This window comes from Schistocerca piceifrons, chromosome 3, assembly GCF_021461385.2.
Source record: "Schistocerca piceifrons isolate TAMUIC-IGC-003096 chromosome 3, iqSchPice1.1, whole genome shotgun sequence".
Taxonomy (NCBI): Eukaryota; Metazoa; Arthropoda; class Insecta; order Orthoptera; family Acrididae; genus Schistocerca; species Schistocerca piceifrons.
This window is the reverse complement of record NC_060140.1, coordinates 959,214,970-959,229,366: the sequence shown is the minus strand read 5'-3', so window position 1 is coordinate 959,229,366 and position 14,397 is coordinate 959,214,970. Positions and strand designations below refer to the sequence as shown.

At 40.7% G+C, this 14,397-nt stretch overlaps 1 protein-coding gene across 1 annotated transcript in view; it reads left to right on the top strand.

The window, feature by feature from the left end:
* LOC124787750 (dedicator of cytokinesis protein 1) overlaps nucleotides 1-14,397 on the top strand; it is a 413,210-nt gene that overhangs the window by 96,965 nt on the left and 301,848 nt on the right. Inside the window, exons 12-13 of the mRNA XM_047254617.1 lie at nucleotides 1,816-2,003; nucleotides 14,018-14,118. Of these exons, the coding sequence (XP_047110573.1) occupies nucleotides 1,816-2,003; nucleotides 14,018-14,118 (289 nt within the window). The remainder of the gene's footprint in view (nucleotides 1-1,815; nucleotides 2,004-14,017; nucleotides 14,119-14,397) is intronic.

Below are 14,397 nucleotides of genomic sequence, written 5' to 3'. Positions count from 1 at the left end.
TAATATACCTGAAAATATGCAATAGTTGAGAACTGAAGAAAACAATTAGCTTGGAAGACTGTAATATGAAGAGTAAGTACTTACTGAGACTAGAAGAAGAAAATACTACATGGAAAGTGACAGTAAATTTTGAAATAATAGTTACAGAAACAAAATTTGAGAGTATGCCATGTAATTCTGAAATAAATGTAGAACAACATGATTTTAATGAAAGAGTGATGTTAGTTGCAAGTTTATTTGGCAGTTCATCCCCCCCCCCCCCCCCCTCCTTGCTTCAGCTGGACTCACATTTATGATGAAAGTTCAAATCTCTGTCCAGCCATCTAGATTTAGGTTTACTATGATTTCCTTAAATCACTTAAGGCAAATGACAGGATGGGTCCTCTGAAAGGGCATGACCGATTTCCTTCCATATCCTTCACTCATCACCGTTGAGGGGCCATAAAACACTAACCTTCCTTCTTTCTTGCTTCAGAAATTCCCTACCTTACAACCTCTTGCTGTTGTTTCAATATTTTAAATTTTGCATCACCAAAATAAATTATTTGATACATATGCTGAAAACATTTAGATGAATAAAGTGCTGGCACACATACAGTAAATCTTATGATTTATTTTTCTTGCTTATAAATGTAGTGTCCGAGTTACAAGGGGGTACGTACATTCTCAGCTTGATCACACAACTCAAGTTGAACAGGAAAAAGACATACAGTCCATTCGTATAAAATCACACCAATGCTTTTCTTTTCCATTTTGGCGAAGAGCATGATTTTCTTTGAGGCGATACTTGGACGGTCTCTCTACCCCAGGAGACAGTGCTGGCAGGGTGGCTGGGCAACTGCTGTCCGTACAGCCTCAACACCTGTCACTGATGGTGCCCTGTTGGCAAATTTTTCTTCTAAACAACAAACATAACAAATATATAATACTGAAGAGCTTTATTATTGTATAGATGATGGTTTATTCATGCATAAAAACACAGGGATGACATGTATGTATGCAAGATGAGAAAGTTTTCTAGTGGCTATAAACTAATGTGTTCAAAAATTTACTCATGGCCGCATAAAGTGTTGTTACAATATTTGTTGATTGCATTTAAAATTTTTGAATAATTGCATTTCTAGAAAATGAATGTCATCATGTGTTTCTAATATTAAACAAAAACTGTTGTATACAATGTAATGAATTTCAGAATGAATAGTTGATAGCTAAGAGTCATAATTTCTCATTGAATCGATGAACACATGTGACATGTAGAAACAAGTCACCCAGAAAATTCTTTCAGTTTCGTCCTTAAAGAAGGGAAGTGTGCTTCAGTATTAGTGTGTGTTATTATTGGCTGTTGTGAGTGCCTCCTTAAGGTTAGTATTAGGTAGTCCGTATGACTCTTAGTGAATTTTATATTAATGATAGAAACATATCATTCTTGTCACACACATTTGCAAGTAGCCACCTGGGCTGTAGAGGAGTGGTGGCTTGAGGGGCTGGAGATTGCAGAAGGTGTCTGTGACACAAAGAAAATGACATTTTCTTTGGAGTTTCTGTAGGAACAGTCCTGAATTGTAAAATAGTCATTTGTTGATTAAGTTAAATGATTCCACTTGCTCACTGTTTAAAGGACGAATGTAGAAGACAAAAGACTGATGTATTTAGATACAAATCAACTGTGTTTCTTCTTAATACTTGAGTACATAATAAACTTAATAGGAATTGTTGAAAATTTTGTAGGTAGAAACTATTTTTCATAGTCTGAAAGATGTGTGTGAAATTTTATGACAGTAATTACCTCTGATAATGCTTACTTGCATCATTTAGTTGACCTGTTGGGCCTGTTGAACTGGGCAAGTCATCCGGAGGGCCTCAAGGACAGTCTGGCAGCTTTAATGAAAGTGGATGGAGAAGAAGTAGTCAAGTTCCTGCAGGATGTGCTGGATGCCCTATTCAACATCTTGATGGAGAATTTTGATTCAGAGCTTTATGACAATATGGTTTTTGAATGTCTGGTAAGCTACTAATCATTTTTTATTTTGTGCATAGTGTATAAGATTTTGTAGACATTCTTCTAACTGTTGATAACAAAATGGTGCAATGCAATACAAACTAAAAAGGAAACTAAGTCCATCATTAGAACATGTTGATGAGATAGTCTTATTAGTGAAAAATGGTACCTGTGCGCACACATTTGCCTCACCTGAGGCATGTGCTGTAAACATTCAGTCAGTTATTACATTTCCAAATGAATAGATTACTTGACCACAGTTGCTGCACCATCATGTTCACACCTGGGAAGCAGGGATGGAAGATAGCAGTAGTGTACAGTCTAGTTCTCTTGTAAGTGTAGTGCTGTCACATGCTGTACGTTAGTACTTGCCACTGGATGAAGTACAGAACAAGCAGAAATAGGTTGTATAGTATATCTCACCTTGTCCACTCAAGGTGCTTCCTTGGTAGTATACATAGAACTTCCTACCTTGGTAATGTTGTTATTTTTCGCAGCTGTGTCTGTTGATTCGTCATCTGCTATTTGTTGCACATGATACAGCTGACACTTTGTTGAAATCTATGCTTACTGATTTTATCAAACAATGGAAACTCTACGTAGGAATATAAACAATGTTGGAAAAGATAAATTACTACTTACCACAAAGAAAACACATTAAGTTTCAGGCAGGCACAATTGAGACCCTTACACAAAGCTTTCTACCACAGCCATCATCAACAAAAAGGAAACAGAGAAACACACACCATTCATACACACAAGCAAGCACATCACATACACACATAACTGCCAAATCTGGCAGCTCAAGTTGTTTGTAGGTGATGCCTTCAAAGGAGAAGTCATTGTGGGTGAGGGTATAGTCAATCTTGGTGACCAGGAAGAAGGTTGTAAGTTTGAGTTGATTTGATTTATTTCATGTTCCATAGGTCCAACTGTGTTGGATACACAAGGATGTGGAACGAGTCAGTTTTTTACAAATACAATCTGATGATCTTATAGCATATACAGAAATTTGAGTACATAATTATATAAAAATTTATACGATAAATTCTTTGGGCAGCAATACAGAAAAAGAAAATGCATATTTTCTTAGAATCATTAAAACACTACAGAAAACAGATACAGAGCACACACAGATACAGAGCTCAGGTTAAATAACATTCTTAGTGGCATTATGTGAACTTGTATTATGTAGTATTAAAATATTACAATTAATTTAGTTAAAAGTTCATCTAGACTGTAAAAAGCTTTTTCTAGCAGAAATATTTTAGTGCTTTCTTAAACTTACTCTTGTTATGAATCTGCCTTTATTTCAGGAGGAAGAGCATTGAAGAGTTTTGCTCCAGTGTAGTGGACACCCTTTTGTGCCAAGCTCAAATTTCTGAGCTCGCTGTGTATGTCATTCTTCCTCCGTGTGTTATGCTCATGATAATTACTGTTTCGTTGAAATATCTCTATATTTTTACAAACAAAACACATGAGAGAAAAAATATATTGGCATGTAGTTGTGTATATTTTAAGTTTACGAACACTATTTCTACACGAGTCTCTTGGGTGCAATCCACATATAATTCTTAAAGCTCGCTTCTGTGCAATGAACACTTTCATTGCTAATGGCTGGTTGCCCCAAAAAATAATTCCGTACTCAATGAGAGAATGAAAATAGCCATAGTATGCCACTTTTGCAGTGCTAGGTTCAGCACATGAAGTGAAGTGACAACCCGTAAAGCATAGGTAGCAGAGATAAACCTCTTACAGAGATCAATAATATGTGAAGACCAGTTCATTTTCTTGTCAATGTGCACTCCAAGAAATTTTGTTGTTTCCATTCTTACTATTGGTTGATTACCACATGTCACAGTTATCTCTGTCTCTTCTTCTGTTTTTGTACAGAATTGAATAAAGCTCTGCTTACTGGAATTTAATGAGAGACCATTCACCTTGAACCAATTAACCACATCTGAGAGTATGTGATTAACAAGTTCCTCAAGATTGTTGTCTGTTCTACTGCTCATAAAAATTGTGGTATCATCAGCAAATATTGTAAATTTACACGGCAGGCTTGTACATGATGGTAGATCATTTATAAAAATCAGGAATAATAGTGGCCCAAGAATTGGGCCCTGAGGCACTCCACATGTAATGGAACTCCATTCAGAATCTGAGGAAGTGTCACATACTCCACCCGAGCTATTCAAGACAACTTTTTGTTTTCTGTCTTGGAGGTACGACTGTAGCCAATTGCCTGCAACACCACTTATTCCTACTAATTTTGCTTTTTGCAAGAGAATCTGGTGATGAACACAGTCAAATGCTTTGGATAAATCACAGAAGACACCAAGTGCTAGCATTTTTTCATTACGGGTATCTAGGACTTCATTTTCAAGTGTGTAGACTGCGTCTTCTGTTGCATGGCCCTTTTGAAAGCCAAATTGGCTCTTGATGAGAACCCTATTCTTCATGATATGATCAGTAATTCTTACATGTATTAGCTTTTCTAGAATGTTGGAGAAAGCTGGCAGCAAAGAGATAGGTCGATAGTTAGTTAGTTCAGCTTTAGCACTCTTTTTGTACAGGGGCTTCACAATGGCATACTTAAGTTTACTGGGAACACTTTTCTGAAGGGAAGCATTGAAATTATGACAGAGAATGTCTGTTATCCACACACAAGAATATTTCAATAAATTACTAGATATATTATCAACCCCTACAGAGTTCGTACTTTTTAGAGACATGATGATTTTTTGAATTTCTTCTACAGTGACAGGATTAAGGTGCATTTCTGAAATTGTGTTTGAATATACTGCTTGACAAAGAGTTACAGCTTCATCAACATTGGGATTGCGTCATCTGTTGGGAAAGATAATGTTCAATAGCGGCAAGGTCTTGGGCATTAGGGGTATTAGTGTAAAAGGAGATGGCATCAGTAGTGACAAGCAGGGCATCATGTGCCAAAGGAACAGGTACTGTAAAGAGTCAGTGGAGAAAATGGTTGGTATCTTGTATGTAGGAGAGTAGGTTGCGGGTAATAGGCTGAAGCAGTTGATTTATGAGAGCGGAGATTCTCTCAGTGGGGGCACAGTAACTGGCCACATTGGGACATCCTGCGTGGTTGGGTATATGGACTGCAGGAAGCAAGTAGAAGGCAGGAGTACAGGGAGTGGTAGGAGTGAAGAGAGAGATAGACTCCGAGGAGAGGTTAAGCGTTGGGCCCAAGGATTTGAGGAGTTACTGGAGGTTCAACTGAATTTATGAAATCCCACCACACTCATCCACATTCCTCCAGAACCTCAACACCTTTTCCCCAGTTCGCTTCATTTGGTCCTCCTCAACCCAATAAGCCACCTTTCTCGACGTTGACTTCCACCTCAAAGATGGCGACATCTGTACCTCCGTTCATATAAAACCTAATAACTACCTAGATTGCTACTCCCATCGTGCGCTGTAGCTTGCAGAGTGGCTTCAGCAGCAGAGACAGTGGTTGTGTATTTATAAGTTGCGTTTGCATGAATGTGTGTGTGAGCATGTATGTTGTCTAACTCGGAAGAAAGCCTTTCGGCTGAAAAGTTACCTATTTAGCAGTCTTTTATTGTGCCTTTCTGTGACTCGACATCTTTACTATATGGTGAGTAGGAATCTATCCTTTCAATAACATTGTCATTGTTCCATCCTGGATTTTCCATTGTTTGGTTTGCCTAACGACTTTTCTTCCATCCCATAACCCGTGCTGTTTCCCTTCGTTTCTATTTTATAACATATTACTACATTCACTATCTTTCCTTTCTTTTCTCTTGTTTCCTATGTTTTACATGTTGCCTTCCAAACCACACCACATGCTCTGACTTACAAGCGACACTGTACCAACCGCCTCATATGCACACAGTGCACAGCTATGTGACTGTGCTGATTGTTGGTGTCACATCTCATGTCTCACATTACTCCCACAGATATCATTAATCCAAGACTTTCAAATCACGTGAGGGGTTTGAAATTTTGGGTGGTTAAGGAGGACTCCTCTAGATAGTCCAAGAATAGGATGGCATACAACTGTGCCATGCAGGTGCTCACTGCTGTAGCCCAGAAGTGTTTGTAGGTGATGCCTTCAACGAAGAAGTAATTGTGGGTGAGGAAGTAGGTGGTCATAGTGACCAGGAAGGAGCTTGTCGGTTTGGAATGCATCGGCCATAAGGGAAGGTAGTGTTCAACAGCAAAAAAGCCACAGGCATTAGGTATGATAGCATAAAGGGAGGAGATAAAAATGTAAATGTCGTGTGACTAGGGCCTCCCGTCGGGTAGACCGTTTGCCGGGTGCAAGTCTTTCGATTTGGCGCCACTTCGGCAACTTGCGCATCGATGGGGATGAATTGATTATGATTAGGACAACACAACACCCAGTCCCTGAGCGGAGAAAATCTCCGACCCAGCAGGGAATCGAACCTGGGCCCTTAGGATAGATATTCTGTTGTGCTGATCACTCAGCTACCGGAGGCGGACAGGGAGGTGGTGTCAATAGTAATAAGCAGGGCACGGTGTGGTATAGAAACAGGAACTGTGGAGAGTAGGGGGAGGAAATGGTTGATACCTTTTACATAGTAGGGTAGATTGCAGATAATTGGCTAAAGTGTTGTCTATGAGAGCAGAGATTCTCCCAGTGAGAGCACAGTAATTAGTGAGGCAAGGTAACCGGCCACACACAATGAGGTGTCCTGGACACACAATGAGGTGTCCTGGGTGGTCAGGTTTATGGACTTTGGAAGCACGTACAAGGTAGGAGTCTGGGTGGTGGTAGAGCTGAGGAGAGAGATAGACTCCAGAGAGAGGTTCTTGAATGGGTCTAAGGATTTGAGGAGAGTCTTGAGATAGTGCTGGATTTCTGGAATGGGGTCACTGTGGCAGGGTTTGTAAGTGAACAGATCTTATACCAGGAAGAGTGCTTCTGCTAGGTAATACTTGCAGATCAAAACAACATTGGTGTAGCCTTTGTTAGCAGATTAGTTTACAAGATCGGGATCAGTACTTGGGTGGTGGATAGTGGTTCTTCCTGTTGATATGAGGTGAACTTGCATATTGAGGGATTTGGGAAATGATGAGGAGGTAAGATTCAAGGTTAAGAAATTCTGGAAAGTTAACAGGGAATCTGTGGGGGTGAATCACAGGTAGATGGAGGAGTGAACTGAGTCAGGAAGGGTTGAGTCTGATTGGTATAGTTGGTGGCAAAATTGTGTTTCTACAGTAGGGACTGGGAGAAGGAGAGAAGGTCCTTACCAAGTGCAGCATGATAGAATTTGGGAGTGGGGCAAAAAGTAAGGCTTTGGGAAAGGACTGATACTTCTGTTGGACTAAGGATTTTGGAGGAAAGATTGATGACTGTGTTTTGAGTCTGTTTACATTCTGGAATCTATATGATGGTGGGAGCAAGTTTTTGACGGTGGGGTACATGTAGTAGGTCTGCAATACAGGACCTGTCAGCTATGAAGGGCTGTGGGGGAGGTTTGGAGACAGATGTGGTGGATAGTGGTAGTCCAAGGTTGGAGTAGAAGTGAACAGGTTGGAGATGTTTTTGAGGTGACATTGTGCATGCTGCTCTAGTTCCTGGAGGATAAAAGTTTCCAAATGTGAGACAAGATCCAGGAATTTGGGATTGCAAAGCAGGAGAATTTTATGGAGGGAGAGGAGACATTGCAAGGAGGTTCACGCATGATCTACATGGTTTTGCAGGACTGTTGGTGAGGATTGATGAAACCTGGACAGATGGAGGTCATTGTGGAAGGAGGGGTTAGGAGGGGTTGCAGCCAGAGCTGTGTAATCTGTTGATAAGGGCATTTGGGGGATTCCACTAGCCAAGCAACAAGAAACAGTATGTAGGACAGGATTCTGGCTAGGTATAAATAAACTCTTTCCTACTGGCACAGATACAAGGAACAAGATCCAGGGCAGAAGATAAAAATGCGTAAAAATACATAAACAACATGGAAATATGTGAAGACACCTTGGTGACCTGGATTGAGGGTGAGGACACCCTGTCCGCATTTCTCCAGAACCTTAACATCTTCTCGCCAATTTGCTTCATGTGGTCCTCCTCAATCCAACAAGTCATCTTTCTCAATGTTGACTCCCACCTCAAAGATGGTTATATTACTACCTCCATCCATATCAAACCTACCAACAGCCAGCAATACCTCCACTTCGACAGCCACCACCCATTCCACACCGTGAAGTCCCCTCCACACAGTCTAGCCACCCATGGGCATCCCATCTGTAGTGACAACCAGTCCCTCTCAGAATACACCAATGGTCTCACTGAGGCATTCACAGGATGTAATTACCCTTCCAACCTTGTACTGAAACAGACTCTCATGCCTTATCTCTCCAGTCACTTACCACCTCCCAAAGTTCCACCATCTGACCACAGAGGAGCATTCCCCTCTTGACTTGATACCACCAGGTCTGGAGAAAGTGAACCACATTCTGTGCCAGAGTTTAGACTACATCTCATCATACCCTGAAATGAGGAATGTCTTACTCACTATTGTACTTGCACTCCCACAGTGTTATTCCACTGGCCACCGAATCTACACAATACCTCATCCATTCCTACTCAACCCCTGTTCTCAACCTCTTGCCTCATATCCTTGTGATTACATAGATGCAAGACCTTTCCCATACATCCTCCCACCACCGTCTGCATCACGAGCATCAACTATCCCACCACACTCAGGACTACCTATGAAAGCAGTCATGTGACTCACAAGCTAAGTTGCAACCACTGTGCTTCGTTGTATGTGGGCATGACAACAAACAAGCTATCTGAAACTTCCTGGCGGATTAAAACTGTGTGCCACACCAAGACTCGAATGCGGGACCTTTGCCTTTCGCAGGCAAGTGCTCTACCATCTGAGCTACCGAAGCACGACTCACGCCCGGTCCTCACAGCTTTACTTCTGCCAGTATCTCATCTCCTACCTTCCAAACTTTACAGAAGCTCTCCTGCGAACCTTTCAGAACTAGCACTCCTGAAAGAAAGGATATTGCGGAGACATGGCTTAGCCACTGCTGGACCCCCCAGTTGCTGAACACGCTGCCAAACACAATGTTTTTCATTCAATGACTCCTTCATAGCCCGTGCCATGTGGATCCTTCCTACCGACAACAGCTCGAATTGCACAGGTGGGACCTCTTCCTGTAATATATCGTACATTGCCGTAACCCCTCTGGCTTCAACCTTCGTTTGCCACTGTCCTTCAGCTACCTATACCCTCTCCTGTTCCCACTCCAGCCCTACACAGCCTTATGTTTCACCAGCACACCCACAATATTCTTACTTCTCTCCTTTTCCGCTCCCTCTGCCCCCTGCGGCCCCCGCCATCAAACTCCCCAACTGCACCTGGCTGCCTTACCCTCTCCTCACCTCATTCCTGTATGCTCCCAGAAGCAGCTCTTTATTATCCCCACCCCTACACTGCTATCCCTGCCCATCCCCTGCCCCAGCCTCCTCATTACTCCCATCATGTGCTGTTGCTCGCAATTTGGTTTCAGCAGGCAGAGACAGTGGTCATGTGTGTATCAGTTGTATTTGCATGAAGGTGTGTGCGTTGTATATTTCAGAAGAAGGTGTTTTGGCCAAAAACTTACTTGTTTATCACTCTTTTGTTGTGCCTGTCTACGACTCAATATCTCCACTGTACAGTGAGTAACAATCTATCCTTTTCATGACTTTGTCATTATTCCATCCTGGATTTTCAATTGTTTCATTCAACTTTTAGATTTGTACGATTTTTCATATAAGCAAAATTTAGTGGATTTCTTTTAGTACTCAAGTTGAAGACTTCTCATATTTTGTTATTTAGAGTCAATTGCCACTTTTCTCATCATACAGATATCGTGTTCAAAAGTTTTCAAGACGGTAAATGACAGCATCATCTCCAAACAATCTACAAGGTTGCGTTACTTTCTAATGCGACCTTACTGATACGAATTCGTGGCTCCAGCCGCACAACCGAGACGATATTCTGTAGGCATGCAGTTTGATAAGAAATCATGTGTGAGGAATGGTACCAAAAGCCTGAGACTCTAAAAATATGGACAATTTCACATCGCCTGTCAGTAACACTCATTACTTTGTGAGAATAAAGCGCTAGTTGTGTTTCACAAAAATGATATTTTCTGAATATATGCTGACTATTTCTTATAAATAATTTTTTGCGGTAATTCATAACATTCAATTGCAGTACATGGAGAATGTACGGGACTTGGTAAATCAATCTGCCACGAGTAATGAGTATGATGGGCAAACATCTATTAGGCGCACTACAAATGTAGTGGTGTGGACAGGTTGTGAATGTGGGTCTCACGGGGAGTGTGCAAGGGGTAAGTCCCTGCAGGTGCACTATCCTTTGTGCCCTCGGTGGCTCAGATGGATAGAGCGTCTGCCATGTAGCAGGAGATCCCGGGTTCGAGTCCTGGTCAGGGCACACATTTTCAACATGTCCCCAGTGAAGTATATCAACGCCTGTTGCAGCTAGGGTGTCCATTTACTTATCATTTCATTTCTAGCAAAGCTGCAAGGTCATCAACGGTAACTGTTCTTTCGAGAACAGATACTATCGTCATATAAAATTAGTTGCTCCCAAATTGTGAGATCATCAAAAGTAAGGTACTTCTTTTACATTTTAGTACAGTGGTATTACCATAGTTCATATAGTAAAGGAAGTGACATCCAACATGTATCTATAATCATGGACCTTGCCGTTGGTGGGGAGGCTTGCGTGCCTCAGCAATACAGATAGCCGTACTGTAGGTGTAACAACAACGGAGGGGTATCTGTTGAGAGGCCAGACAAACGTGTGGTTTCTGAAGAGGGGCAGCAGCCTTTCCAGTAGTTGCAGGGCAACAGTCTGGATGATTGACTGATTTGGCCTTCTAACACTAACCAAAACGGCCTTGCTGTGCTGGTACTGCGAACGGCTGAAATCTAGGGGAAACTACAGCTGTGTTTTTTGCGCGGGCATGGAGCTTTACTGTATGGTTAAATGATGATGGCATCCTCTTGGGTAAAATATTCCAGAGGTAAAATAGTCCCCCATTTGGATCTCAGGGCGGGGACTGCTCAGGAGGACGTTGTTATCAGAAGAAAGAAAATTGGCGTTCTATGGGTCAGAGCGTGGAATGTCAGATCCCTTAATCGGGCAGATAGGTTAGAAAATTTAAAAAGGGAAATGGATAGGTTAAAGTTAGATATAGTGGGAATTAGTGAAGTTCGGTGGCAGGGGGAACAAGACTTTGGTCAGGAGAATACAGGGCTATAAATACAAAATCAAATAGGGGTAATGCAGGAGTAGGTTTAATTATGAATTAAAAAAAATAAGTATGCAGGTAAGCTACTACAAACAGCATAGCGAGCGCATTATTGTGGGCAAGATAGATACAAAGCCCACGCCTGCCACACTAGTACAAGTTTATATGCCAACTAGCTCTGCAGATGATGAAGAGATTGATAAAATGTATGATGAGATAAAAGAAATTATTCAGATAGTGAAGGGAGACGAAAATTTAATAGTCATGGGTGACTGGAATTCGATAGTAGCAAAAGGAAGAGAAGGAAACGTAGTAGGTGAATATGGAATGGGGGTAAGGAATGAAAGAGGAAGCTGCCTGGTAGAATTCTGCACAGAGCATAACTTAATCATAGCCAACACTTGGTTCAAGAATCATAAAAGAAAGTTGTATACATGGAAGAAGCCTGGAGATACTGACAGGTTTCAGATAGATTATATAATGGTAAGACAGAGATTTAGGAACCAGGTTTTAAACTGTAATACATTTCCAGGGGCAGATGTGAACTCTGACCACAATCTATTGGTTATAAACTGTAGATTACAAATGAAGAAACTGCAGAAAGGTGGGAATTTAAGGAAATGGGACCTGGATAAATTGAAAGAACCAGATGTTGTAGAGAGTTTCAGGGAGAGCATTAGGGAATGATTGACAAGAATGGGGGAAAGAAATACAGTAGAAGAAGAACGGGTAGCTTTGAGAGATGAAATAGTGAAAGCACCATAGGATCAAGTAGGTAAAAAGATTACGGCTAATAGAAATCCTTGGGTAATACTGAATTTAATTGATGAAAGGAGAAAATATAAAAATTTAGTAAATGAAGCAGGCAAAAAGGAATAAAACATCTCAAAAATGAGATCGACAGGAAATGCAAAATGGCTAAACAGGGATGGCTAGAGGACAAATGTAAGGCTGTAGAGGCGTATATCATTAGGGGTAAGATAGATACTGTCTACAGGAAAATTAAAGAGACCTTTGGAGAAAAGAGAACCACTTGTATGAATATTAGCAGCTCAGATGGAAACCCAGTTCTAAGCAAAGAAGGATAGGCAGAAAGGGGGAAGGAATATATATAGGGTCTATACAGGGGCGATGTTCTTGAGGACAATATTATGGAAATGGAAGAGGATATAGATGAAGATGAAATGGGAGATATGGTACTGTGTGAAGAGTTTGACAGAGCACTGAAAGACCTAAGTGGAAACAAGATCCCGGGTGTAGACAAAATTCCATTAGAATTACTGATAGCCTTAGGAGAGCCAGCCCTGACAAAACTCTACCATCTGGTGAGCAAGATGTATGAGACAGGCGAAATACCCTCAGACTTCAAGAAGAATATAATAATTCCAATCCCAAAGAAAGCAGGTGTTGACAGATGTGAAAATTACCGAACTATCAGTTTAATAAGTCACAGCTGCAAAATACTCGCACGAATTCTTTACAGATGAATGGAGAAACTGGTAGAAGCCGACCTTGGGGAAGATCAGTTTGGATTCTGTAGAAATTCTGGAACATGCGAGGCAATACTGACCTTATGACTTCTCATAGAAGATAGTTTAAGGAAAGGCAAACCCATGTTTTTAGCATTGGTAGACTTAAAGAAAGCTATTGACAATGTTGACCAAAAAACTCTCTTTCAAATTCTGTAGTTGGCAGACGTAAAATACAGAAAGCAAAAGGCTACTTACAATTTGTACAGAAACCAAACGGCAGTTATAATAATCGAGGGGTATGAAAGGGAAGCAGTGGTTGTTTCCTCTCCCCGATGTTATTCAATCTGTATATTGAACAAGCATTAAAGGAAACAAAAGAAAAATTCAGAGTAGGAATTAAAATCCATGGAGAAGAAATAAAAACTTTGAGGTCTGCTGAGGACATTGTAATTCTGTCGGAGACAGCAAAGGACCTGGATGAGCAGTTGAACGGAATGGACAGTTTCTTGAAAGGGGGATATAAGATGAACATCAAAAAAAGCAAAACGAGGATACTGGAATGTACTGGAATTACATCAGGTGATGCTGAGGGAATTAGATTAGGAAATGAGACACTTAAGGTAGTAGTTGAGTTTTGGTATCTGGGGAGCAAAATAACTGATGATGGTCGAAGCAGAGAGGATATAAAATGCAGACTCACTATGGCAAGGAAAGCATTTCTGAAGAAGAGAAATTTGTTACCATTGAGTATAGATTTTAATGTCAGGAAGTCGTTTCTGAAAGTATTTGTGTGGAGTGTAGCCATGTATGGAAGTGAAACATGGACGATAAGTAGTTTAGACAGGAATAGAATAGAAGCTTTCGAAATGTGGTGCAATAGAAGAATGCTGAAGATTAGATGGGTAGATCACATAACTAATGAGGAGGTATTGAATAGAATTGGGGAAAATAGAAATTAGTGGCACAACTTGACTAGAAGAAGGGATCGGTTGGTAGGACATGTTCTGAGGCATCAGGGGATCACCAGTTCAATATTGGAGGGCAGCGTGGAGGGTAAAAATCGTAGAGGGAGACCAAGAGATGAATACACTAAGCAGATTCAGAAGGATGTAGGTTGCAGTAGGTACTGGGAGGTGAAGAAGCTTGTACAGTAATTTAGTTCACATTCTCCTTGTTGTTTTGTGATATTATATCATTCATTGTCATTGTTAATATAATTTGTGATTCCCTCATCAGTTTATTTTTGTTTCAGCTTTTTATTATTGGGTTGGTGTCAGACAGGAAGTACCAACATTTCCAGCCAGTTTTGGACTTGTACATCCAAGAGAGTTTCAGTGCAACTCTTGCCTATAAGTGAGTTATATGTTATCTTTGCCATAATTAAGACAAACTGTTAAACTAAAAGAAACATAATGGCCAAGCCAGCACTTACCATCATGGGGTAAATGTGAATACTTGAAGAAAAAAAGTTATTTATTTAGAATTTGTTGTGCACCAATATCCTGGTATTATCCCTTGTCATCCTGTTATCTAAATCCTACTATTCTGTATAAAGTATACCCTCCTTATCATTTCTTCACATACACCACTCCATTTCCCAGTTAATCATTGATTATCGTTATTTCGGTCGTA